We start from the raw sequence: 27,739 nt of genomic DNA, 5'->3' as shown, positions 1-27,739 counted from the left end.
TGGCAATTAAAGGGTGGCTGCACATTCCCCAAAGCCCGCAAGCTGGGGCCTCACCATCGGATATAGTTTAAAGGTCATATCCAAGACCATTAATTTCTGGCTTTTGGATTACTTTGGACCATCTTCCAATTACGCGATTCCCTTGGATTTTACTTGTGGAAATTTAATCAACTTTTGGGGGATTTTACCGTTATTGGATATTTTACCCTTCACCATCCATTCACGTCAAATCACCTTTTTCTTCACCCTATTCCCTCTGCTTCACTATTTTTTAACATCTATGACTTAATTGTAGTTTCATTAAATACTTTTGCAAGCAAAATCCAATCCTGTATTTTGCTAATCCCTACCGTCTGATGAGAAGGAAAGTATTTCTTCGAAACTCCATGGATTAAGGACTATCCACTTATTTCGTGCTTCCTTTTTAAAATTAAATATATTTTAACCCTTTTTCAAAGTTTTAGTAACATATTTTATTAACTACTGGTTCTTATCATAAGCTCTATTTTGTTAAATCGAGCTTTTACATCTGGTTGAGATTACTTTATAAATATTAACTCTTCAATATTTATAATATACTTTAGTTTTTCCATCTTGGATTATTTTGGTAAACTTAACTGTAATTCTTATATATATATATATATATATATATATATATATATATATATATATATATATGCAGGGTGCCCCCCAAAAAAACGGGCCCCAGCTCCTAACTAGGCCCCGTTTCTTACTGTTTTGTTCGAATGAAATGAAATTTTGGTCATAACTAGTTTATTATATTCAAAACATCACATCAAAACACTAGGGGGTTTGGCCTTTTTTTTTTCTTCGTTGACTGTAAAATGCTCAGAAAAACAATTGAATGTCCTCTGTTTTTTGGGGGGGTCACTCTGTATATATATATATATATATATATATATATATATATATATATATATATATATATATATATATATATAATTTTTTTCATTTTTATTTTTTTATCTTTTTTATCTTTTATACATTATTAATATGAGTTTGGGTTTCCATTATTAATGGTCTTGGATATGACCTTTAAACTATATCCGATGGTGAGGCCCCAGCTTGCGGGCTTTGGGGAATGTGCAGCCACCCTTTAATTGCCATTGCTCCTAGGTCCACTCTGACCCGGAGTGGTAGTAACTGTTATGGCCCCAACTATGGGTTAAATAGAAACCGACTTAAAAAAAAATATATACTCTATTACAAAATTTTTTCTTCAAAATAACTAGATTCAGCATTAAATAACGTGAAAAGGGTTGACATGCCATAAAACAAAAACAACCAACCAACCATTATTAATATATTCTGATTAGTTTTAAACGATTCAAAAGCATTGTTTAAATATTTTAGTTTTATTCCCATCTTGTTTTATCATCCTTATTTTTTTTTTACATGGAGTTCACCACTTATCAATCCTCTGCATTCCATGTTTAAAAAGGATGTGTCCTCTATAGTATCAGATCTGACCGAATGGTTAATTGTAGGCATAGACCAATTCATACCATCTAAAAAATTCCAACAAAAACCTAACAGCCAGCCATGGTTCTCCCCAGAATGTGCTGCTGCTATCGTGCACAGAAATCACTTTTTCCATAGCTACCAACGTAATAGATGCACTGAGACTAAAGCTGCTTTCAGGACTGCCAGCAACCACTGTAAAAGAGTAATAAAAAATGAAAGAGAGCTATATGCCCAGTCTGTTAAATCCAAGGTAGCTGATCAGCGGCTTGGTTCCCACCAGTTTTGGCAAATAACAAATAGGATCCTGAACAGAAGTGTGCATTCTATCCCAACCATTATCAATGGACCAGAGGTCATCTCGTCAGCATCAGACAACTATTTGCCAAGAACTTTGCAGTTAATTCTACCCTATGCGACGAAGGCCATCAACTCCCCATATTTCCTCCTATAACACAGAACACGCTAGGTAACATACAAATATCTGTGCATGAGGTTGCCAAGCTAATCAAGAACCTTGATTCCAGTAAAGCAACTGACCCTGACGGCATCCTAATTATAGTGTTAAAAAGCTTCAACCAGAACTTGCTCCCATACTTACGAAACTGTTTAAGTGTTGCCTTAAGGAGAAGTGCTTTCCGACTCCCTGGAAAACCTCATCAGTATGCCCTGTATTTAAGAATTCAGGTGATAAGTCATCTCCCTCTCAGTACAGACCAATAAGCCTCCTATGTGTTATGAGTAAGTTGCTGGAATCCATATTAAATAGAGAAATAGTCAACCACCTCAGCAGAAACAACCTTCTTAGTGACACACAATATGGTTACCGCTCTGCAAGATCTACCGCAGATGTGCTAACGGTTATATCTCACAGGATTAGTGAATCTCTTGACAAAGGCTTCCTTTCTAGGGCAATTGCTCTTGACATATCAAAGGCCTTCGACGAGTTAGGGCATAAAAGCCTACTTCGCAAGATTTCCAGCTACGGTATAACTGGAAATGTTTTCTCAATCATTAAATCATTTCTTTCCGATAGGCTCATAAGAGTAGTGGTCGATGGACAAAAATCAGAGGCCTGCAGTATTAATGCTGCGTCCCTCAAGGGTCAATCCTGGGCCCAACTCTTTTCCTTATCTACATCAATGACCTCCCTAAACACATACTTAAATCATTCATTGACATCTATGCTGATGACACGACCATCTACGGCAACACATCAAAGGCTGTAAATGACAAAGTTCTCTCTGCTAGAAAGGACTTGTTCTTCCTTGATAGGGTTCAAAATAGACTTCGCGGTCTCGTGGGAGATGACCTTTTCTCTTTGCTGCAACCTCTATCTCACAGAAGAGAGGTTGCGAGTTTCTCTCTGCTTTATCGTTATTTTCATGGAAAGTGTTCGACTGAGCTTCAATCTATGGTCCCTCCCTTCACCAAACTTTCACAAGAAACACTCGTCTAACTGAAAACACTATCAATAATTCCCCCCACTCGCTATCTGTGCCTAAACCTAAACGTAGATTCCATGATCAAAGCTTCTTTCTTAGAACTGCACGCAAGTGGAATTGTCTTCCATTTTCCTGCTTTCCAGCTGTCTTTAATATGGTTGTCTTCAAGTCCAACATAAACAAGTTTCTGATGAGCTGTTACACTTAAGTTAACAAATTTATTGAACTTCCATCGCTATCGATTACTATATTGTCCTTTTGACTACTGTACACTCTTTAACCCTTATCTTTGAGTAGCCTCTCGGCCTTGATAAGTGGTGACGCCTATGTAAAAAAAAAAAACGTAACGTCCCCATTCTACACAAGGCTTGTTTTTATGCAGCCTAGGACCATCTATTTTGCATATGGACAGCAAGAATTCACGTTACTTTTGCTGCGTGTTGCTATTTTGATTTTTCTATTATTGAATAACTGGATTTTACAAAACCATGAAGACATGTGGACGTTTGTCATTTTCTACATACCAAATTGGCCAACGCATTTCTGTCTTTAAAATATACTTTATTATAATGTAACTAACACTGAGGTTTTATTACAGAAGATATAAGATAGGCTTCCGATCTCAAAGTTTACAAACTGCGGTGTTCGTTTCCGGCCCATTATTGCCTTTTCTACCCCAGAAGTATCTCAAAAACGCCAATCTTTGCGTCACGTGATCAATCCAGCAAACAAGAAGCGTCAAATTAATTCACACGGTATTAGATTTTTTTCGTGAAAAGTTGATATCTTTCAATAATGTTTTAATGGCCTATATGTATACATGGCATCAAAAATACACTGAAATTAAATCTGGCAGAAAAGAAAATGCAAGGTTAGAAAATAATATCAGTTTTTGAATCATTGGAAAATTTCCACTCATTATAAAACACAATATTTTTTTCATTTTATTTTCCTTTCAATTAGATTTAATTTCGATGAAATTTGTTTGAAATTGTGTTTTATAATGAGTGTAAATTTTCCAATGATTCAAAAACTGATATTTTCTAACCTTGCATTTTCTTTTCTGCCAGATTTCATTTCAGTGTATTTTTCATCCCATATATACATTTATGAATATTTATCACATACACCCGTAGTTCGAAATTAGGAAGAAGTAGATGATCAAGTCTTACAAGCTATTCAAAAACCACCACCGCCCCCACGACCCCTCCCCAATCTAAACAGAATTTTTGTGAAATGGTAAATGTCGGCGCGTTACTTACGGAAAAACGGTTAAGTAAACTGCAGAAACACCTGTTAATGAAATACCCACCACCCCCACCCCCCAAAAAAGACCGAAGAACATAAAAATGTGTTTGGTGGTTATGTTTTTGCAACTTTATTTTTAATTAAAAAATGATTAAAAATTACATAAGACGAAAAAAAAATGAGCCACTTTTTTTTTTTAACTTTCTTATTTTAAAGATTCTTACGCGAACGTATCATGTAAGAAAAACACTACCGAAGGTGGTGAAATGGCACAAAATAGTCCCAAGGTCTAGGGGTTCATACCATGCAAACGGTAAATTTGCGGCGGGTTTGATTATCAGATTCGTTGTCAGCGACCTCGAATACCCTAAAAAGAAAAAAAAAAATTAGAGTGGTCGGTGTTCTGTTTTAATGTAAGGTAACATTTACCCATTTATGAATATTCATCACATAGACCCGCACCCGCAGTTCAGATAGATGATCAATTCTTACAAGATATTTAAAAACATCAATTTATATTTCAGAAAATAAAAAAAAATATTGAGTAAGAATTTAACTGTTAAATGGAGACAATTCCATATTCATTTACAGAGTGCTTTCTCTTATATAAAACAATTAATAATTCTGACATGAATCAAAATCTATCTATCTATAGGTACAGTTTAAGGGAGGCAAGTCTATATTCGTTTACAGAATGTTTTCGTTTCAAGGGAGACAACTCTCTATAAATTTGCAGAATACGTCTCCTTAGATAAAATTACCTTAAACTATATCCAGTGGTGAGGCCTCAGCTTATGGGCTTTGGGGAGTGTGGAGTCACCCTTTAATTACCATTGCTCCCAGGTCCACTCTGACCCGGAGTGGTAGTACCTGTTAGGGTCTCAACTATGGGTTAAATAGAAACCGACGTGAAAATAACAAATATTTTCTATTAAAAAAATTTTTCTTCAAAATCTTTGGATTCGGCATTAAATAACCTGAAAAGGGTTGATATGCCGTAAAACAACCAACCAACCAATCAACCATACTGACAATGCAAACATATCTATCTATCTATCTATCTATCTACCTATCTATCTATCTATCTATGTTGCTTGTTTTCTTGGGGGGGGGGCTGATTTCAATAGAATGTAACCTAATATTATCTATAATATGCTCTGTTGATATATGTTAATAATTTTCAAGTTTTACCATGATAAGGTTAGTAGAATAAAAATGATAAGGTTAGTAGAATAAAAATACATAGTATATATATATATATATATATATATATATATATATATATATATATATATATATATATATATATGAAAACATTGTTAAACTCATAACTCCCGCAGCAGCCGGCAATAACGTAGTGGTTAGGAGCCTTGACTGCCGTACGAACGGTCGGGTTTCAATCCTGGCTTGAGGTAGTGCCTGTCTAGCCGCACTGATGCGCTGTAAAACAGCGAAACAGTACTGTATGTGGATGACTATATATATATGGGGGGGATCAGTCGATAGTCCTAATTATCGGACTTGAAACCGACGGTACCAATGACTTGTCTCATCTAATAACTTTCTGTACACAAAATACAAAATATAAATACGCCCTTATATTTCGGATTTTCCTTTTAATTGAGCACTCTGCTGGATTTCTTTTTCCGAAAAAACTAATCGGTCGTATGTCTAAACAGTGTGATATAAATGTGGGAGTGCCTCAGGGGTCTATCCTTGGACCTCTATTGTTCCTAATATTTATTAATGACCTCCCCGACAAACCTGCCTCTGAGATGGGTATGTATGCTGATGACACTACACTCTATAACAGGCATGACAGGAAAACAAATGAACACATATCTAAAGAAATGGCAAAAACACTAAAGGATGACCTCCAATCTGTAGTGGAATGGGGACATAAATGGATGGTCACATTCAATGCTGCCAAGACTAAACTGGTTTTCTTCAATAATTACAAGAAACCTTCTCTGCCACCAATAGCAATGGCCAGTGACTCCCTGTCTGAGACTACATCTTTCAAACTGCTTGGCCTAACGTTCACAGGAAACATGAGTTGAAACAATTATATTGAAAACATTGCCAGGGCCGCTGCAAAAAAAGGTAGGCTCTCTCTACCATGCTAGAAAACTACTGACATCTGAAAGTATCCTGTACCTCTATAAGGCCACCATTCGCCCATGTATGGAGTATTGTTGTCATATTTGGGTTGGTGCATCTGCTACTAGTCTCTCACTCCTAGACAAGGTTCAAAAAAGAGTCGCCAATCTGATAGGTCTTGAACTGTCATCTAAGCTTCAGCCTCTGTCCCATCGATGAAACGTTGCATCCCTCTGCCTGTTCTACAAGTATTTTAATGGTGAATGCTCTGACGAACTGCAGACACTTGTGGCCCCACGACATAGACACCCTCGACAAACCCAACAGGCAGCTAAATCCCACCCCCACACAGTAGAGATCCCTACATGTAAAAGATCTTTCTACTCCAGTAGTTTCTTCCCCAGAACCGCTAGACTCTGGAATTCCATTCCAAGTTCCTGCTTCCCCAACTGTACTGACATGCAGAAGTTCAAGTGCAATGTGAACCAACATCTTGCTGCCTAAATCCCAACATAGTGCCCCAGTAGTTGCTGCCCCTGATAGTAGCCCCCTACACCAAAGTGGCAATGCGTCTGGTTTGGGGTGAAAATGTAATAAAATAAATAAATAAATAAATAAATAAACAAAAATAAATATATATATATATATATATATATATATATATATATATATATATATATATATATATATATATATATATATATATATATATAATTTGAGGTTGCTATTTTCCAAAGGTAGGTTAACCAGTGAAATATAACGAGGTTCATACGAGTGTGCTCAATACAGAAGTAGAGCAAGTTACATTTGTCTTTGCATAAGCAGTAGTTTGTTGCTACACAATCATGAGCATGTTTCGGTCTACCAATATTATTTCTGAAAACAGAATTCAAAATGTTTTCGAAAATAAAGATTGTTGCCTGATGAGGTCTCTAGTTGGTAAATACTGGTAGACCGAAACATGCTCATGACTGTGTAGCAACAAACTACTGCTTATGTAAAGACAAATATTATATATATATATATATATATATATATATATATATATATATATATATATATATATATATATATACTAGCAGGCCGCCCAGCATTCCCCGATCGTAAAATCCACTTGAATATGATATTTTGTATCTATTATTATATTATATTGGACCCAATATATAGTAATGATTTTTAAAATTGTTAAATAGTTCTCGTACGATGTCACCGAGAATCGAAACAGATATGTTTAGCTTATGACTTACTTTTTATGCAAATTTTATGCAAGTATAAATCATGTAGAATATCTGCATGAATATAATTGCACGTAATAATTAACTAAAAATGATCATCCCATAAGAAAACCAAAAAAACTAATAAGGAATTAATTATAAATTGAATGTTTAAAAAATATGCAAATTAGCTAGATCTTTTGCAGATGAATGCAATTCCACGACCCATACATTACAAAGTTGTATTTTATTTTTAAATAAATAGAAAAAAGGGGTTTTAATATGAATATCAATATACAAAAAAAACAAATGCATATATATATATATATATATATATATATATACAGTAGAACTCCTAGGATATGTTTTTTTTTCAGGTTACGATGTTTTTTTATTTGCCCCATCTTATGATGTTATTTTAATGTTATTTGATTATATATGTGTACTATATACGTATTATATACTGTACTGTATTTTGTTACTAATTTTTAATATGTACTGTGTAACATTTTGCTTAGGCCCCGACATACGGTTATTTCACCTTACGATTCCAAACCTGGAACGGATTAATGCTGTATCCCAGGGATTCTAATATATATATATATATATATATATATATATATATATATATATATATAGGAATTAGCAAAATACGGGATCGGATTTTGCATGCAAAAGTATTTAATGATACAACAAATAAGTCAAAGATCTTACTTGAAAACAAAAAAGTGAAGCAGAGGGAATATGGTGAAGAAAAAGGTGATTACACATGAATGGATAGTTTATTTTATTTTATTTTATATATATAGAACGCTAATTTTGCTTTTCAGCACAATTATTGAAAATAGTTTTTTGAGTAGTTGTGGATAATTATATGGAAAAAATTATACGAAAAGAGAAGTTGATACAACCTGGGTAATTCATTATCGGAAGGAGTCCAATGTCGTTTAGGATTATAAATCTAGGTGGGCAGAAAATAGGCCCAGGGGAGAAAGTAATATTCCCATATAGCAAAAGCGTATTGCTCCTTATTGATTTTTCGAAAAGTATACAGGGCAGCCTTATTCGTTGTTGCGTTGAGTGTGTGTTGGTTGATGTAGTCCAAATGCTTTCTTGGTGTTGACAAAGTGTATCAGATATTGGGTGGATATACCATTCCATTGTAATTATCCCCGTGAGTAATAGAATTTAAGGATTGAGTTAAGTATGCAATGGGTCTCGAAATCAATAGTATAGGTAGAAAAATAGCAAAATAATCCTGGAGATGATATTCAGAACGGTGCGTTGGACGATTTGCTTCTGGTGTGAGTCCCGGTAGAAAGATAGTTCGCTTTCTTGTTGATAGTGGGTGAGGGAAGCATTTTAGATGAGGGGAAAGAGGAGAGTGGAGTGAAGTAGAGAGGGTAAAGAGAGAGGGGAAGGGCTAAAATTGGGCGAGCATACAGGTTCTTAATGGAATGAGAGTGTGCGTGATAAGTGTTTTATATACCGTCGTAAATTAGCTATTTTTATATACTTACTCGCCCGGCTGTATAAGTAGTTCCCTTCTCTAATAATGGCTAAATACAGACCAATCAACGTAATGATTAAAAAAAATAAAAAATGAAAATAAAGGTTAGCTAACCAGGTTTCGTTCCTCGCTCAACAGAGCTAAATCGAGGAAAATACGATTTTAAAAAAATTAATATGGGGGGGGGCGAAAAATAAACGGGGGAAAATTACATAGAGACTAAATTAAGTCCTAAAAACTTTTCTTTTTGCTTGCAAGACTTAATAAAAATAGTTTCTAGAATTTTTAAGTGATAGGGGGAGTGCGACTTACTCAAGATCATAAACATGTCAGCACTGAAAATCGTGGCACACGCATGGTTATTTATAAAGTGGTCACAAATCGCAGAACCATACGTATTATTCAGAACATCCGAGTGTGAAAAATTTGCATAACGAATCTTTGATGGTACATGTTGTTTCATACGGAAATCCAATCTTTGCAATGTTCGCCCAACATAGTGCGCACTGCAACTACATTTAAATAGATAAATAATAGAATTATTATGGTGGGGATGGAGAACATCTTTGCAAATGGACGACAACATAGGTCTGATTGAAAAAACAACACGTGGATTCGATGCAAAATAACACCGTTGCACAGACAAAGAGATTTGCTTAGCAAATCGGTCACTGATGTTACCTAGCCAAGGTAGACGTAGGTAGACAGGACATCTATTAACTATAATTTCTTTAGGTTTATAAAAATTGGAAACTTTCTTATTAATAGTAGTTTCAATAATATCTAAGGGGTAACCATTGTTACAAAGGGTCTTAGTAATAAATTTAAGATCGTCATCCAGATTAACTTTTAGAACAAATCATCAAGGCCCTATGTGCTAAAGTCTTAATAAAATTGTATTTTTGGTTTGTAGGGTAAAAACACTCCCAACGCGTATAGAGATCGGTAAACGATAAACAGAAATAAGAAAACACGGGGATGTCTTGGACACAAAAACGGAAGAGTAGAATTCGTTTCCTTGTCTACTATAAACTTATAGGCTGGATGAACGTTATTGAGGGACACAAAAAAAAGCATCCGCATTAGTCTCGTTGTCAAATAAGCAATATATATATATATATATATATATATATATATATATTGACAACACGACAACATAGACTAAAAACTAATGTATTTTTCAAAAGTGCTCAATACAGTAGTAGAGATTTCACAAATAAAATTATATAAACGAACAGCCTACGTGAATTGATCAACGTTTCGACATTAACATTTCTTGTTGGGACTTCTAAATGAATCTCCGCATAGGCCCCCTCATAATGTGTGTGTGGAGGGGGGTTCTCCCGTGTGTGTGTGTGTGTGTGTGTGTGTGTGTGTGTGTGTGTGTGTGTGTGTGTGTGTGTGTGTACGCGCGCGTGCAAAAGAGAACGAGTGAGAGAGAGAGAGAGAGAGAGAGAGAACAGATCCTGTGTATTAAGTATACTTATGTGAAACTAGATATTAGAATTGTAGTAGAAACATACAAGTTAATGGAGGAGAACATAAAAATACTTGTTCCAAATCAAAAAAATCAAAAAAGTTCACCTTGAAACGTGATAAACAGACATGTACCATGTGATGATTCTTAGCCTTTAGACGAGGAGCAAAGTGCAGTATCTGTTCCTATGCTATACTGCATCTTTTCTGTCCTCGTTCAGTGAAAGAGAACTCCTTTTTGACTGAAGCAATTTTTATTTTTGTTTCAATCTAGAATATTCCTTTACGGTGGAGCTGGATATTCCCTAAATTGCATCTATCTTTGCCCTCGTTGGGGGGGGGGGGGCAGTAAATAGGAACACATACCAACAAAAATAAAGTTCTAAACAAAAAAGTTTTAAATAAAAAGAGTTAAAGGGAGATAACACTAAAATAATTGATAGAGTAATCTCCCCTTTTTCTTTAATTTAATCTTGTTGAAGTCACGTTGCTACTAAGATCTAATGGCTATTATGAATTAGAGCCGGATTTATAGGAGAGATCCTAAGTGATGAGTTGTAGAGGAAATCGTTTTTTTTTTTTTTTGCTTTTTGGTTTCTTTCACATATTTAAATTTCAGCATGTTGGCGCAGTCAGGGAGCAACAAGGGAATTTCGGCGCTTATGTCAACGGATCATCAAATCTAAGGGAGATAACCAGCATAAACATAACAAAAATAAACGTATTTTCCAAGATATAATTTGGGACGCTGAAATATAGGTACGGGCAAAATGAATACCGATGCTCAAAATGTATAAACATTTTGTTCCCCTCCTCAGGAAATTAACCAATTTTAATGAAATTTTCAGTATTTATCAAATAATAATCACGGAATATAATGACCCAATTATTTTTATTTAAATCTTAGTGGAAATGTATTATTTTGTTTAAACAAAAAATACCTTTACTAAAGTTATGGGTTTCAGTAGTAAATAAAAAACGCAAGAATTTATTTTTGCTTTTTTATGTAAATAAAGCATCGTAATTTGTAACAATAAAATAAAAATAAATTAATTTTCACAGGAACATTACGAAAAAAGCCCCTAAAGTCTGTATTAACGAAATCGATATAACTCGAAGAAAAATTAATTTCTCGAACTACCAATATTATCATTGAATTAAGCATTGTTTATTTAATATTTTCACACCAAAAATTATAATTGCAAAAAATATTTCTACTTTTTTTTTACGCTTACATTTTTAACGTAATCTTTACATGTAAGATTCTAATATTTCCATTGCACGCAAGAATGTATAATTACCAACGTAAAATAATGTTCATATAATCTTGGAAAATAAAGTAAAAAAATTTAATCGAAAAACAGGAACATAGAAAAATAATTTAAGTAAAATATAGCAAAAATTTACGAACGTTCCATGTCGGTAAGTACGGATGCGCAGAGTTAAAAAGAAAACCAGTCTGTTTTGTCCATTCTCCTCCTATTTTCACCTACCCGCCTGCTTGTGTTTATGAACTTTAAATTTCGCCTAAACATTATGATAAATTTTGACGTAAGTCTGTATCTTTTTTAGTGTGTAATTTTTTCAATGATTATAAATTGTTTTCTTCGCCAATTGTAATTCTGTATTAATATTAATAAATAATGGTGCTAACTTTTTTTCAAAGAATAAATTATCAGTAATATAATTAATGAATTTAATTAACTTTTCTTCATTTTTAAATGAAGGAAGGAGGGTCTGCGACTAAAAGATAAAAAAGTCGCTCGGTATGCCAGAATAATGTCAATAAAGACATAAATTATGTCTAATTTGTCCTTCCATACATATTTCAATTTTGCCGCCAGAGTTTTTTTTTTTTTTATACGATAAACAAGTCTCGGTCCAACCAGTGATATATTTTTGGATAATTATTACTTTTTTAGCAAAAGTTAAGTACATTTATTGTATTATTTTATTATGTTAAGACTTTAACTTAATACTTAACTTGGAAATAATTCCAGAAAACTTATATTTTCCTTGCCAGAAAAATGTAAACGCGATTTTTGTTATAATGAATTTTTACGTGAAATCTAGGATTTTTTCAGATTTGAGATAAAATTATTCCATGTATTTTTTTTTTATTTCACACATTTTTTTTCTTTGAGAAATTTACTTTAAACTATAATCTTTCAAATACAATAAAAAAGTACTCTAAATTTTAAAAACAAATTATGATTAACCGGCGTTAAAAACCATGTCCCCCTACGGAAGTGGCCATTAAATTGCCCGTAATTACTGAAATAATCAGTAGAACAATGAAAGAAGTTAAATTAAAAAAAAAAAATTACACGTAGCCGAGTTCCGGAAATTGCTGAAGCAATTTACGAAAAGGAAATAAGTTAGCGAAGTTAATCAACAAACTTAAAATATAACCATGTTAAGTAGAAAAATAAACTTATTATTAACGTATTACACAAAACAAAAGTAAACAACCTGTTACAATGAAACGATGTTAATTAATCAACAAAAAAATAAATAAACTTGTTAATTAATCAACAAAAAAAATTAAATAAACTTGTTAATTAATCAACAAAAAAATTAAATAAACTTGTTAATTAATCAACAAGTTGTTGTCCAATTTGGCCAAAGAAAAATGCTTCCCTTATTTAAGAGAGCCCCCCCCCCCAAAAAAAAAACGAACACTTTATCATTACATTGACGGTTTAAATACTTCAAAATCTACTTCAAAAAAGTTTTCTATTTTCGTTGTTTTGTGTACATTAATTATTATCCGCCCCAAATTATACCTGTCAAAATGAAACTACAGAATAGTAAAAAAAAATTTTTTTTTTTAATTGACGGTTTAAATACTTCAAAATCTCCTTCAAAAAAGTTTTAATCATCCTGACGCTGACTGATTACCTAAAATAAAGAAAAACGAATTTCTTTTTTTTTGTGTGTGTGTGTGTGTAATCATTTTCTTTTTTTTTTTTTTTTTTCATTTAACATTATTTCATTGTTCTACTAATGATTTCAGCCTCCCAAATTATATCTTGCAAAATATGCTTATTTTTGCAATGTTTATGCTGGTTATCTCCCTTAGATTTAATGATCGTTGGCATAAGCGCCATCAGAGTTTTGTGCTTATCAGGTTAGTCGGGTGTATTTACGTCATGAGGGCACCAGTTCAGCAAATTCGTCAGAGAACCTTCGATTGAACTATTTAAAAACAAGCATAGCGACGTAACATTACGACGATGCGACAATCATTGGAGCCATGTACGAGAGAGTGGGATCTGTTAGATTAAAATCACTTTTTACAACCCTGTCTAAATGAGAGAAACTAGTGGGTACAGCACTAGTAGCAGTACAAACGTGATAAGATCAAAGTGTAACACCTGTTCTGTTCTTGGTCAGCGAAAGGGAAGTCCTGGAATTATTAGCAGCCTCTGCTAAATCAGACCTACACACAAACAAAAAACGAAATTGTATTTTTTTAGGTGATTACATGTTAAGATCTTGAAAAACTTGGCGAAAAAAGCATAAAATATGTATTGTTTTTAAATTTTTTGAGATAAGGATTGCTAAGTTGGATTATTTCGATTATTTAGAATATTGTTCTCATCTTGAGCGTTATTTTCATCATATTTCAATAAAGTACTTGGTAAAATTTAGTTGTAAGTGAAACTCTGTTCCGTCTGCCTGCTTCCCTCCGGACTACAACTTGGATGTGTTCAAGTCCAATGTTAACAAATTCCTAATGAACCACCCCCTTAATTAAACACTTCATCAAATCTCCACACTAACGTAATGTACTTGCAATAACCCTTATCCCTGAGTGGCTTCCGGGCCTTGATAAGTGGTGATCACTGTTTAAAAAAAAAAAAAAAAAAAAACTCTTCTTTAGATTGAAAGTTGGGCGATACTCAGAAAACAATTGCAAATTACATTAGACTTCTACCCGACCATGCTACCTCTGTGGATTAAATAAAGATTCTTGTACAAATTCTCGCATTTGATAGAAAGAATCTCGAGTTCAACCTGAAGAAGGTCTGAAGTTACATTAGCTGAAACATTGTGAGAATAACAATGGTCCAAATAATCCAAATGATACGAAAAAATGTATTATTAGCAGGAAACAAATATATATATATATATATATATATATATATATATATATATATATATATATATATATATATATATATATAATGAAAATTACAATTGAATTTACCAAAATGATCCAAGATGGTAAAATTAAAGTAAATTATAAATATTAAAGAATTAATATTTATAAACTTATCTCAGCCAGATATGTTCGTCTCATATATATATATATATATATATATATATATTTATATATATATATATATATATATATATATATATATATATATATAATCATCCATAGTAGTGATTCTTTGTATCGCAACTCATTATTGCAGATAATCTAGCACCTTTCCCTAGCCGGGGATTGAACTTACAACCATCGCGTTGATAGCAGTTCTACCCACCGGCCTATGGGATCGGTGCTTGCAAATGACCTCAATAAATGTCCATTTAAATGAACATTCGCCCACCGCTTTTACAGTGCTCGAGCTGCTTGTTTATTTACAAACAAACAAACAAACAGCGAGTCTCGCTTTATATATATATATATATATATATATATATAATTACAATTTAGATTTGGTGAATCAATAAAATGATCTCAGATTTCTGAGACATTCCAGCATTTTAAAGTAGTTAACAAATTTATTTTATTTATTTTATTTTTGCTATGGTAGATAAATCCTGCGCATTTTTTCTGGGTGTTTTTCAGGTGAGTATGTGTGATTTTACTTGCCACACTGATTTAGAACTAGTAATAAAAATTTGGTTAACTTCCATCAAAAAACTATAATGGTCCGGAAATTTACTATAAATTTATCATTTTACTTTAATTTATACATGAAACTGATCGCCTACTACAAATTCTAAAAGATTTTTTCTTTTGTTTAATTTTGTTTTTTCATTCCGCCAAATTTTTCAAGGTGTTCACCTGTAATCACCTAAATAAAAATAGAATTTCGTGAGGGGCTTCTGCAGATTTTAGTCTACAAATTGAGCAAGTTCTTTCTGAATGAGATAATTTTTGTTTTTCTCCTAATCCAGAGTGACCTTTTTGGGGAGCTACATTTTCTCTCAATTGAAATTGGACCTGTTGTTTAACTCTGCCCTTGTGGGGAGACAAATAAATAGGACGTAAATTGATATACTATTTGGCCTTTGCATTAAAATTCTTAGTAGTCCTCCCAAGCATTACCTCAACTTTTATTTATGGCTGATTGGCTGAGGGACAGCGAATGCTGATAGGCTGATCATTGTCAATTTTGTACCACACAGAGTTAAACTACCACTGAAAATTTTTCATTTCATAAACTTACCTTGATTATTATCCGTAGTGCTTGGAAATAGTGTGTTAATGACAATAAACGAAATTCTCCGCTCTCTGAGACAGATGGCAGCAAATTGAATGCAAGCAATTGACAGTTGCAGTCTAGAGGTATCTGTCATCTACCCGGATACTGAACTAATACGTACAAGGAGTTTTTAAATCAATTCACATTTTTTATGCCGTTATATTCATTTATTTATGACTGAACGAATTAATCCGAGCAGTTCATAAAGGGTTAACAAATCAAAATAAAAACAGCATGCAATCAAAAAAATAGTTAATCAATCAATTAATGAAATAATGAACCAGATTTTTCCTTTGGAGGAACCAAAGGAAGAATCTGGAATCGGAGTGGGAATAAACCTAGTGTTAAGTAATTTTATTAAAATTTGAAAAATCAAATAATTAATGAAGTTGCACACACACACACACACACACACACACACACACATATATATATATATATATATATATATATATATATATATATATATATATATATATATATATACTAGCAAAATTACCCATCGTTGACTGGGTTCAAAAACAGCCTACAGAAAATGAACTCTGATTTATGAAAGTATGATAGGTTATGAAAAGGAAGGCTTGTAAAGAGATAGTTTCGAATTTGGGGGTATCAAAACCAAAGCAAAAGATGATGAAAGTAAAAATAAAATAGATAAACCCCATAATTTATTATACCATACCTGTTCACACTGAAACACTTATCACAATATTCTGTGGATCTATATTAAAAAACCTTGTTAAACTCTTGTTTTTGTTTTTTGTTTTTTTACACAGTGATCACCACTTATCAAGGCCCGGAAACCACTCAGGGATAAAGGTTATTGCAAGTACATTACGTTAGTGTGGAGATTTGATGAAGTGTTTACTTAAGGGGGCGGTTCATTAGGAATTTGTTAACGTTGGACTTGAAGACATCCAGGTTGTAGTCCGGTGGAAAGCAGGCAGACGGAACAGAGTTCCACAGGCGTGCAGTTCTAAGAAAGAAGCTTTGTTCATGGAATCTACGTTTTGATTTAAGCACAAATATAGAGTGGGGGAAATTTTTCACAGTGGGTTCAGCTAGACGGGTGTTTTTTGTGAAAGATTGGAGAGGGGGGACCAGTTTGGAGTTCAGACGAGCACCTGCCATGGAAATAACGATAAAACAAGGATAGGCTCGCAACGTCTCTTCTGTGGGAGAAAGGTTGCAGGGTAGAGAAAAGGGCACCCCCCACTAAGCCACGAAGTCTATTTTGTACTCTGTCAAGACAGGATAGGCTGTTTTTAGCAGCTCCTGGTCAGATATGGTAGCAGTATTCCATCCTTGGACGTACTTGGCTTTTATATAGATAGAGAATTGCATCAGTAGTGAGATATCTTCTGGAGCGGCAGAATGATCCCACCATCTTTCCAGCGACCTTGGCAACAAACTTGATGTACGTGTTCCATTTCAGATCAGGAGTAAAGGTCAAACCCAGAAGCTTGTCAAAACACGGGGCCTCACCCAGATGAGAGCCATCCATCACAATTGATGCCAGATGGGGATCAGAGCGTTGATGATGTAAGGATAGGAGTTTGGTTTTGGATGCATTAAAGGTAACCAGCCACGTCTTCCCCCACTGAATCACGCGCTCGAGATCAGAGGAGAGAGAATCAGAGAGAACTTTGTCATTTACAGCCTTTGATGTGTTGCCGTAGATGGTCGTGTCATCAGCATAGATGTCAACGAATGATTTAAGTATGTGTTTAGGGAGGTCATTGATGTAGATCAGGAAGAAAATTGGGCCCAGGATTGACCCCTGAGGGACTCCAGCATTTATATTGCAGGCCTCCGATTTTTCTCCATCTACCACTACTCTTATGAGCCTATCGGAGAGAAATGATTTAATGATTGAGAAAACATTTCCAGTTATACCTTAGCTGGAAATCTTGTGAAGTAGACCCTTATGCCATACCTTGTCGAAGGCCTTTGATATGTCAAGAGCAATTGCCCTAGAAAGGAAGCCTTTGTCAAGAGATTCACTAATCCTGTGGGATATAACTGTCAGCACATCTGTGGTAGATCTTGCAGAGCGGAAACCATATTGTGTGTCACTAAGAAGGTTGTTTCTGCTTAGTTGATTGACTATTTCTCTATTTAATATGGATTCCAGCAACTTACTCATAACACACAGGAGACTTATTGGTCTGTACTGAGAGGGAGATGACTTATCACCTGAATTCTTAAATACAGGGCAAACTGATGAGGTCTTCTAGGGAGTCGGAAAGCACTTCTCCTTAAGGCAGCGCTTAAATAGTTTCGTAAGTATGGGAGCAAGTTCTGGTTGAAGCTTTTTTAACACTATAATTGGGATGCCATCAGGGCCAGTTGCTTTACTGGAATCTAGGTTCTTGATTAGCTTGGCAACCTCATGCACGGATATTTGTATGTTACCTAGCTTGTTCTGTGTTATAGGAGGAAATATGGGGAGTTGATGGCCTTCGTCGCATAGGGTAGAATTAGCTGCAAAGTTCTTTGCAAATAGTTTGGATGTATGACCGTCGAGGACAACCTTGATTTTTCTCTTATCTAAGAAGGATTTAATTATGTTAAGTATTCTCTCAGTGATACCGTATGATTTAATTTTCCTGAGGAGACCCTTGTGCCATACCCTGTCAAAAGCCTTAGATATATCTAGAGCTACCGCTCTGCCCTCCCCCGCTTTGTCCAGTGAATGGTATATACGTTCAGAGATTACAGTGAGGATGTCAGCTGTGGAACGGGCATGTCTAAATCCATATTGTTTGTCAGTCAGAAGTTTAGCATCTGTAAGGTGCCGGACTAGAGCATTGTTAATTATGGTCTCAAATATTTTGGCAAAAAGTGGGAGGAGGCTAATGGGGCGATAATTTGATGGGTCAGTTCTTTCGCCAGAATTCTTGAATATTGGTACCACAGAAGCGGTTTTCCAACAGCCCGGAAAGCATGATTCATTAAGGCATTTGTTGTAGAGTTTGGAGAGAACTGGAGCTACTTCGGCTGAGCACTTTTTTAATAGCACAGCTGAGATGAGATCAGGTCCACATGCTTTTGAAGTGTCAAGGTTTTTTTATGATAGCGTGTACCTGAGTAGGGGTGATTTTTTGATCGTCTAGCGTGGCGTCTGTCTGCAAAGGAAAGTCAAGCTAGGGGTGGTTGGTAGGGTCCAGTGTGGAGTTCGTGGCAAACCGGCTGGCAAGCATATTAGCCTTGTCGGTTGCTGAGCAAACAACCTCATGATTGTTGGTTAGCGGGGGAATTGTTGATTGCCCATTATTTGCTACACTGTTGTAGATTTTCCAGAAGTCACGATTTCCTAATTTCTGTGCTTCGATGTGTTTTTTAGTGGTTTCCGTAAATTCTCTCTTAGCTGTCGCTATTTTTTTCTGAATATTCCCTTTTATTTTTTGACCCCCACTTGACTGGAGATCAACTTTTCTGCACCGTCCCAAAAAAAAATGTCCATTATTTCAGATGCTTTGAAAGCTTTCCAACCGGACTATAACTATTATCATCACACTGGATCTTATTTGGGACTTCATTCTCTCTAAAGAATTATTTTCGCCTTTCGGATTATCTTGAGAGAATCTTCATGCAAGCTGAAATATTATGTTTTTATATTTTTTACCAACATTTTTTCACTTGTTTTTCTTGGCAATTTATGGCTATAATGAATTGCGGTTTCACTTAATGTCATAACCACCAAATTCTAGCATTGCTACAAATATAATTTGCTGATTTCTTTATGTCCTCTGATGAGAAGAATAGCAAGAATAGCATTCTTTGAAACTCCACGGAATAAGGACTTTGTAAATTGTTTTTTTTTTTTTGGAGTTGTAGAATAATCAAAAGAACTGTGTTAGTCAATAACACACAACAACAACAACAACAATAATAATAGCAGCAACACTTACCAAGGGTTCAGCTTATGCACAAGACAGACACCAGATTGAGCTGGACTGAGGGCTTGTATTTATGTACAAGCATATCCAATCAGGTGATTCAGCCAATCACAATCCAAAGAATAGACTGGCCCATGTGTGCACAATGGAATTTCCCATTGTGCCATAAATAGTTCTCCTCTTTCATGAGAAGTAACTTTAGTCTTTGTCAAGTTATCCACAACTTGAACGCTGACCGAAAGTCCACTACACAATCCAACATGGCGCTACGAACAGGATTCGAGACAGAAGATTGGGAAGACTATTCCCTCAAAGATTGCTGCCGATTCCGCCAAGAGCTACGCTGCAACTTTTGTGAAGGAAAAACTGAGGAAAGAAAACCTTCAAGTAATGGATCGAGCCATGCTAAGAGAATTGGGAATCACAACAATGGGAGAAGCTCTGTCTATCCTTCGACAAGCCAAGGAGCCCGCTACCCAGACCACCTATGCTAAGGCACCAGCTGCCAGGCCTCCCCAACTTCATCTCGAAATGACCCCTCAACAATTCAGAAAATTTCGGATTGACTGGGAAGTATTCACCAGAATAACGGACATGCCAACTTCTCAGGCCAATACCCAGTTATACAGTTGCGCTGATGAATCCGTTCAAAATGCAATCATAAATACGTACCCTAAGTTCTTCACCACCAACCCAGACAAGCTGCTAGAGATGACAGAAGCATTGGTAACTCAAAAATCAAATCCCATGGTCCATCGGATGACATTTGCATCTATATCACAGCATGAAGATGAACCCATCCAACAATACCTTGTTCGTCTTAGGTCCACGGCCATAGACTGTAATTTCTCATGCCCCAACTGCGATCACGACCTGCCCGACATTTACATCAAGGACCAATTTATCAAAGGGATATCGAATGATACGCTTCAGACCGATCTACGGGCAAAAGCCGGGTTGCTAAAAACTCTCAACCAAAATATTTGTCATGCTGAGGCATTTGAGTCTGCACTACGGGACCAAACCGCAATGACTGATACCTCAGACATAGCTACAGTCCGGATGTCAATGTATCGCAAAAAAAAAAAAAACAGTGCTGAACGGACTAGCAGAGGCAATATTCGCACTAGCTCTACTGCTACTCACAACGATAACATTGCTGATAAAGAACCCCGTCAAACCTGCATAGGTTGCGGTAGTCATCAACACGGTACTCCAAGGACAAGTGCCCGCCATTTAACATGTCCGGCATGGAATCAAATGTGCAACACTTGTGGGAAACTTAACCATTTCTCAGCAGTGTGCCGGACAAAGAAATATCGCCCGGCAGTGATAAAAAGTCTTGAAGACCAAGAAGTTCCCATGAATACACTCATGGCCCATATCACATTCGATCAAATGAGGGGCACCATTATGACTACAGAAGGTGATCTGTTAACTGAAATAAATGCATCAGTAATCCCATTCTCACCAAAACCAGATCCCAGACAAGCTGTCAATATCCCTAGGAGTTGTAGTACAACGCTAAAGGTTTTTCCCGACAGTGGTGCCGCCATTTGTCTTGGGGGACCAAAGCATTTAATCAAAATGGGCCTCACAGAGATTAGTCTTGTCCAATCAAGAAAGATCATACGAACAGTTGGATGTTTCACACTCATGTGTCAGGGTTGGCTACCAGTTGAGTTTGTGGTCAGAGGGAAAACAACTAAACAAGCCCTCTACATATGCAAGGGCATACAACGGCTTTATCTCAGCAGAGCAGCCTGCATCGATGTGGGAATATTGCACAAACATTTTCCAAACCCTTTAGCAGACGTACATGAAGAGGTAGACACCGAGTCTAAAAAGTGTGTAGATCAATTGCCAAAGGAGTATTCAGTCGAACAATAAGTTTTGATTGTAAATTTCAACTTACAGTTTTAATTTTCTTTCTCTTATAATAAGCTCTACTCTCTATTGCGTATTGAGCTTTTTTAATTGGTTGGGAATAAATTATCTATATATAAATACTGTTATTTATATTAGATTGAAGTTTACCATTGCGTATATCAGGTAAACACTACATCCGTTTAATTTCTTTTCTTATATATATACAGGGTGGCCACAAAATCATGCACCAATGAACTGAATTTGAATAAATGTTACTACTATAACTTTTTTAATTTTTTAACTTTTTTAATTAACATTGGTGCGTGACTTTGTGGCCACCCTATATATATATATATATATATATATATATATATATATATATATATATATATATATATATACACACACACACACACACACATATATATAATTCCAGGTACATATTTTCAGAGGTAAAGCAACCGATGAAGTCTTAACGAGGTTAATTCAACTGTGCTCAATACCAAAGTAGAGCAATATATACATTTTATTTCTTTTTACATAAGCATTAATATGTCACTACACATTCATGGGCATGTTTCGTTCAACCAGTTACAAGTAACTAGATACCTTTATGAATGTGTACCGTCATAATAGTGTTTATGTAAAAAAAAATAAAAATAAAAGCATATATATATATATATATATATATATATATGTGTGTGTGTGTATATATATATATATATATATATATATATATATATATAATGTGTGTGTATGTGTATCTCAAACTTGTAATATAAAAAAATATCCAGTGTTCGTAGGATATTAATTAATAAAAAAATAAAGTTAATATCAATTTATATATATCTATATATAAAGCTGAACGTCTGTGTGTGTGTCTGGTCACGAATAGCCTCCTATATGGTTGACTGTTATAGAAAACTGATCACATATAATGATAGATGTATCCAGACACAGGAATGGGTATGTTTGATCTGGCATAATGATGATTCATTAAAATTGTGGGGTCTGCGTACGCGCCTGGTCCACAAAGTATGGAAATAAAAAAATTAAAAATTAAAAACAAACATTTACAAGTGTTTTTGAATAGATGTACATAATAATACTTTGATAAGTATGTTTTAACTTAAACAGGGATGGTATAATAAAATTGTGGGGTCTGCGTTCGTGCCTAGCCTCCATAGAATGGAAATCGGCACAAACTTTAATAAAGACTTTTCATATCTATCTGCGTAAGTATACTTTAATAATTATGTTTCAGTTTGAAGAAATATGGTATAATAAAATTATGGGGTGTTCGTTCGTGCCTAACCTCCATAGAATGGAAATATGTCACAAAGTTTAACAAGGTTTTTAATATAGATCCACAGAATATTGTGTTAAGTGTTTCAGTGTGAACAGGTATGATATAATAAATTATGGGGTTTATCTATTTTATTTTTACTTTCATCATATTTTGCTTTGGTTTTAATGCCCCCAAATTCGAAGCTATCTCTTTACAACCCTTCCTTTTCATAACCTATCATATTCATTAATCAGAGTTCATTTTCTTTAGGCTGTTTTTGAACCCAGTCAACGACGGGTATTTTTGCTAATATATATATATATATATATATATATATATATATATATATATATATATATATATATATATATATATATATATATATATATATACATATATATATATATATACATATATATATATACATATATATATATGTACATATATATATATACATATATATATATATATATATATATATATATATATATATATATATATATATATATATATATATATATATAAGTAAATTCTTGGTACAGCAAAATGGAAGGAGAAATTTCAGAAGAAACATAATTTAACTTAAATACCAAAGAAAACAAAAAAAAAACGTGCAGGTGAAATTATTAAAATTTCCGTCTGACCCTCTAAGAGGAAACGTCAGAATGATAAATTGAAAACTAAGAAACGAATGAGGAAAGAAGGGAATTTGGTTTCAGTGAGAAATATATATATATATATATATATATATATATATATATATATATATATATATATATATATATATATATGAAAATTTATTCAAATTTTCAAACAATATAAACCTACAAGAAAGTTATACAAAATTTTAATTATCCGATTAGGAATGCATATAAATTTGAAAACCCTTATTTCATGGAGTTTCGAAAAATGCAATTCTTCTCATCAAAGGAAATAAATTTTGCAACTTCTACTTTAGTATGACTCTTCAGTCATGCTAGACACCTACGGTTTTTTGGTGCAAGTGTCACAGACATAAACAATGCAGCCAAAAAGCAAAACCGTCGCGCTGTACTGTAGTACTTGGGTACTTGTATATTCTTGCTGTAACAGTATGATCACCAGACACTGCCCAGGTGCATTTGCTTGGCCAGACCCTTTCACAACCAATTCCAAAGCCATTGTTGTTAAGCGTACATTTTAACATAGGAAGGGGTTGACAAGTGCTTGTAAAATCAACACTTGATCTGCATTATTTTTAACCAAATCTTATTTGATTCGCTATTTATTTTTATCTCATACATATTTGATTCAATTTTGATTCACCCACATGAAATAGAATACGTTTTGTTTGTTTCAACAGCTATCCATCTCCAACCCTTAACATATAGTCTGGTCGAACGTCATGCCGACAAGGCAAATAATATGCTCTCCCGTCCAAGTGCTTTTCTTTCAAATATATTCAAAACAGTGTGACTTTCATATTCAAGTTCATTAATGACTTGCTGCTGCAGTGGTTGTCTGTTTAGTTGGAGCAGTTAACGCAACAGATATGGCTACAGGAAAATGGAGAACGCCTGGAATTTCTAAGTAACATTAATGTTGACAAAAATGATGTAGTTTTTGGAATTTGAAAAAAATAAAAGAATAATATTATTGGAACCAAGAGAAATTGCAAAGACAGAATTTTATTTACATTTTATTCCCATTTTATTTACATTTGGCGAATGGATTTAAAAGAATTTAAATGAGAACATGGACAAGTTATGGTTAAAAAAGGTAAAGTTTTCTTTCAATTTTGTAGCACAGACACACACACAAACATGAACACACACACACACACACACAAACATGAACACACACACACACACACACACAAGCAAACACGGGATAATGCAAAGCTCAACAAATTGTTTTGAAGCTTATATAGAATATGAATAAAATAAGAAAACGACAATATAAAAATTTATAATAATGTATATAGATGTCTTCGTTTATTCAATACGCATGACACATCAATTAGGCTTCGAAGTACCATGGTATAAAGAGTTCTAAACTGACACCCTAATTGATGTATTATCTTTATTGAATAAATGAATAAATATATATATATATAGATTAGTATATATTTTTATATTGTCATTTCTTATTTTATTTATACTCTCTCTCTCTTCCTCTCTCTCTCTCTCTCTATCTATCTATCTATATATATATATATATATATATATATATATATAATATAAAGCTGAGTGAGTGTGTGTGTGTGTGTGTGTGTGTGTGTGTGTGTGTGTGTGTGTGTGTGTGTGTGTGTGTGTGTGGTCACGAATAGGCTTCTATATGGTTGACTATTTTCAAAACGTGATTACATATAATGATAGAAGATGTATCGAGACACAGGAATGGGTATGTTTGATCTGGCAGAACGGTGATTCATTAAACTTGTGGGGTCTGCGTTCGCGCCTTGTCCACAAAGTATGGAAATAAAAAATTTAAAAATTAAAAAAAAAAACGCTTACAAGTGTTTTTGATATAGATGTACATAATAATACTTTGATAATTATGTTTTAACTTAAATAGGGATGGTATAATAAAATTGTGGGGTCTGCGTTCGTGCCTTTAAAGTTTGTGCCTATTTCCATTCTATGGAGGGCAGGCGCGAACGCAGACCCCACAATTTTATTATACCATCCCTATTTAAGTTAAAACATAATTATCAAAGTATTATTATGTACATCTATATCAAAAACAATTGTTTTGTCTTTATTTCGAGACTTCCTCTGGATGAAATAAAGACGAAACGTTGAACACATAATACGGTTTGTTCCTTTTTATTCCAATTATTTTGTCGGAATACTATTTTCCATTATTTTCATCATATATATATATATATATATATATATATATATATATATATATATATATATATATATATATATCGGGACAATCCATTATTGTATATATATATATATATATATATATATATATATATATATATATATATATATATAGAGAGAGAGAGAGAGAGAGAGAGAGAGAGAGAGAGAGAGGCAGACAGACAGACAGACAGATAGATAGATAGATAGAGAGGGCAGCTTCTCTAAAAATTTAAACTAAAAACTAAAGTAACAAATCCTCAACTGAAAACTACATAGCAACGCTATTTAACAAGTCAATATTTGTGTACGAAAATAATATCTTTTAAACTAAATGTATGTTTGGCTTATGACTGTTATGATGGATTACGAAGAAGAATTTTTTACCTGTGGCTTTGTTTTTAGTTGCTCTTTGTAGATTGACCTGAATCTGTCAGTTTTAATGTATTTCTAAGGTGACTGCTCACTTTGCCCGCCTGCCCAACTTGTATCGGATTCCAAATTACAATTAGACATTAATTCACACAAAGTTCGTGAGCGTTGTATACAGTCCTGTGGATCAACATGCATGTGTTTATTGCACACACACACACACACACACACACACACATATATGTATATATATAGAGAGAGAGAGAGAGCGAGAGAGAGAGAGAGAAAGAGAAGAAGAAGAAGAAGAAGAAGAAGAAGAAGAAGAAGAAGAAGAAAGAGATACTCACAAGGTTATTCAGCATTGCCCAATTTGAGGAATGATAACACTACATAAAGAACTAAACTATAATTTTCATGGGTTCATTTATTTTTAATTGGGTGACGGTATTTCTTACTTTGATTCCCTTAAAAATAAATTAAACATAGATCATATATTGTATTATTTGGATTATTCGGTCAACTGTTCTCATCTTGAGTGTTAGTCTCACAGCGTTTCGTCCGACGTGATCATCGACCTTCTTCAGGTGTATTTTGTTGAACTCGGGAATCTTTTCTGTCAAACTCATGGCTGACGAAACAAGAACATGCTACCCCTATGGATTAAATAAAGAGTTCTGTTGTAAATTCACTGAATACTCCTGAGTTCAACAGAAAGATTCATGAGTCCGACAAGATACACTTGAAGAAGGTCGGAGGTTTCATTGACCGAAATGTTGTGCAAACGCCACTCAAGATGAGAACAGTAGTCAGAATGATCCAAATAATTTCAAATTACCAATCCTCACCTCAAAAATTCAGAAACTTAATAACTGTGGTACTCTCGCTTCTTCTTCTTCTTCTTCTTCTTCTTCTTCTTCTTCTTCTTCTTCTTCTTCTTCATCCAGAACTCTAGGATGAGCAATGCTAGGCAATGCCTCACACCTACCCTTAATGTGGATCGATCCAAAGGGTTGACATTAGTCAGGTTGTATGCAATCATACAATGTCTTTATGCACGCTATCCAGGTTTTCCTTAGTTGACCTGGTGCTACCAGATCAGGCTGTCTGAAGATATTGGCTTCCTGAGGCGAAGTGGATTGATGCTTTTTGTTTTTCTACTTCTTTTTGCAAAACTTCTGCAAAAACAAAATAAAAAAAAACCCTCACCTTTTCCCCCCATTTTCCTTCTTCCCATCTTCCCTTTCTCTTTCTAACTCCCCCACTTCCTTTCTCTTTCTATCTCTCCTCACTTCCTTTCTCTTTCTATCTCCCCCACTTCCTGACTAGTTTCCTAACTTAAAATGTACCAAACATTAATGCTGTAACTCTTTTCCCTCTCCCATTGCAAAACTCATTCATGTTCTGCAGGGCAGGGAACCAAAACGATAAAATCCACTATAAAACAACCAAACCAAACACTACAAACTAGCGAGTGAAGATACAAAAAGCTTGAAAAATAAAAACCTTCTACGAAATAACTGTATACACCATGAATACTATT

General features: G+C 34.2%; 1 protein-coding gene across 7 annotated transcripts in view; it reads left to right on the top strand.

Annotated features, from left to right (window-relative positions):
- Window positions 1-27,739, top strand: part of LOC145293304 (harmonin-like) — a 293,814-nt gene that overhangs the window by 80,695 nt on the left and 185,380 nt on the right. Inside the window, exon 1 of one of the 7 annotated variants that reach the window (XM_080139945.1) lies at window positions 24,340-24,733. The exons of 3 other annotated variants lie outside the window; for them this stretch is intronic. In XM_080139945.1, the coding sequence (XP_079996071.1) occupies window positions 24,710-24,733 (24 nt within the window). In that variant the 5' untranslated portion in view covers window positions 24,340-24,709. Of the gene's footprint in view, window positions 1-24,339; window positions 24,734-27,739 lie in introns of those variants that run through there. 3 more of the 7 variants (XM_080139946.1, XM_080139938.1, XM_080139940.1) reach the window with 3 other exon arrangements.

The sequence above is a fragment of the Euprymna scolopes genome, chromosome 14, assembly GCF_053919585.1.
Source record: "Euprymna scolopes isolate OS-2025 chromosome 14, ASM5391958v1, whole genome shotgun sequence".
Lineage (NCBI taxonomy): Eukaryota > Metazoa > Mollusca > Cephalopoda > Sepiida > Sepiolidae > Euprymna > Euprymna scolopes.
The sequence above is the reverse complement of the archived record's forward strand: the minus strand, read 5'-3'. Positions and strand labels throughout refer to the sequence as shown.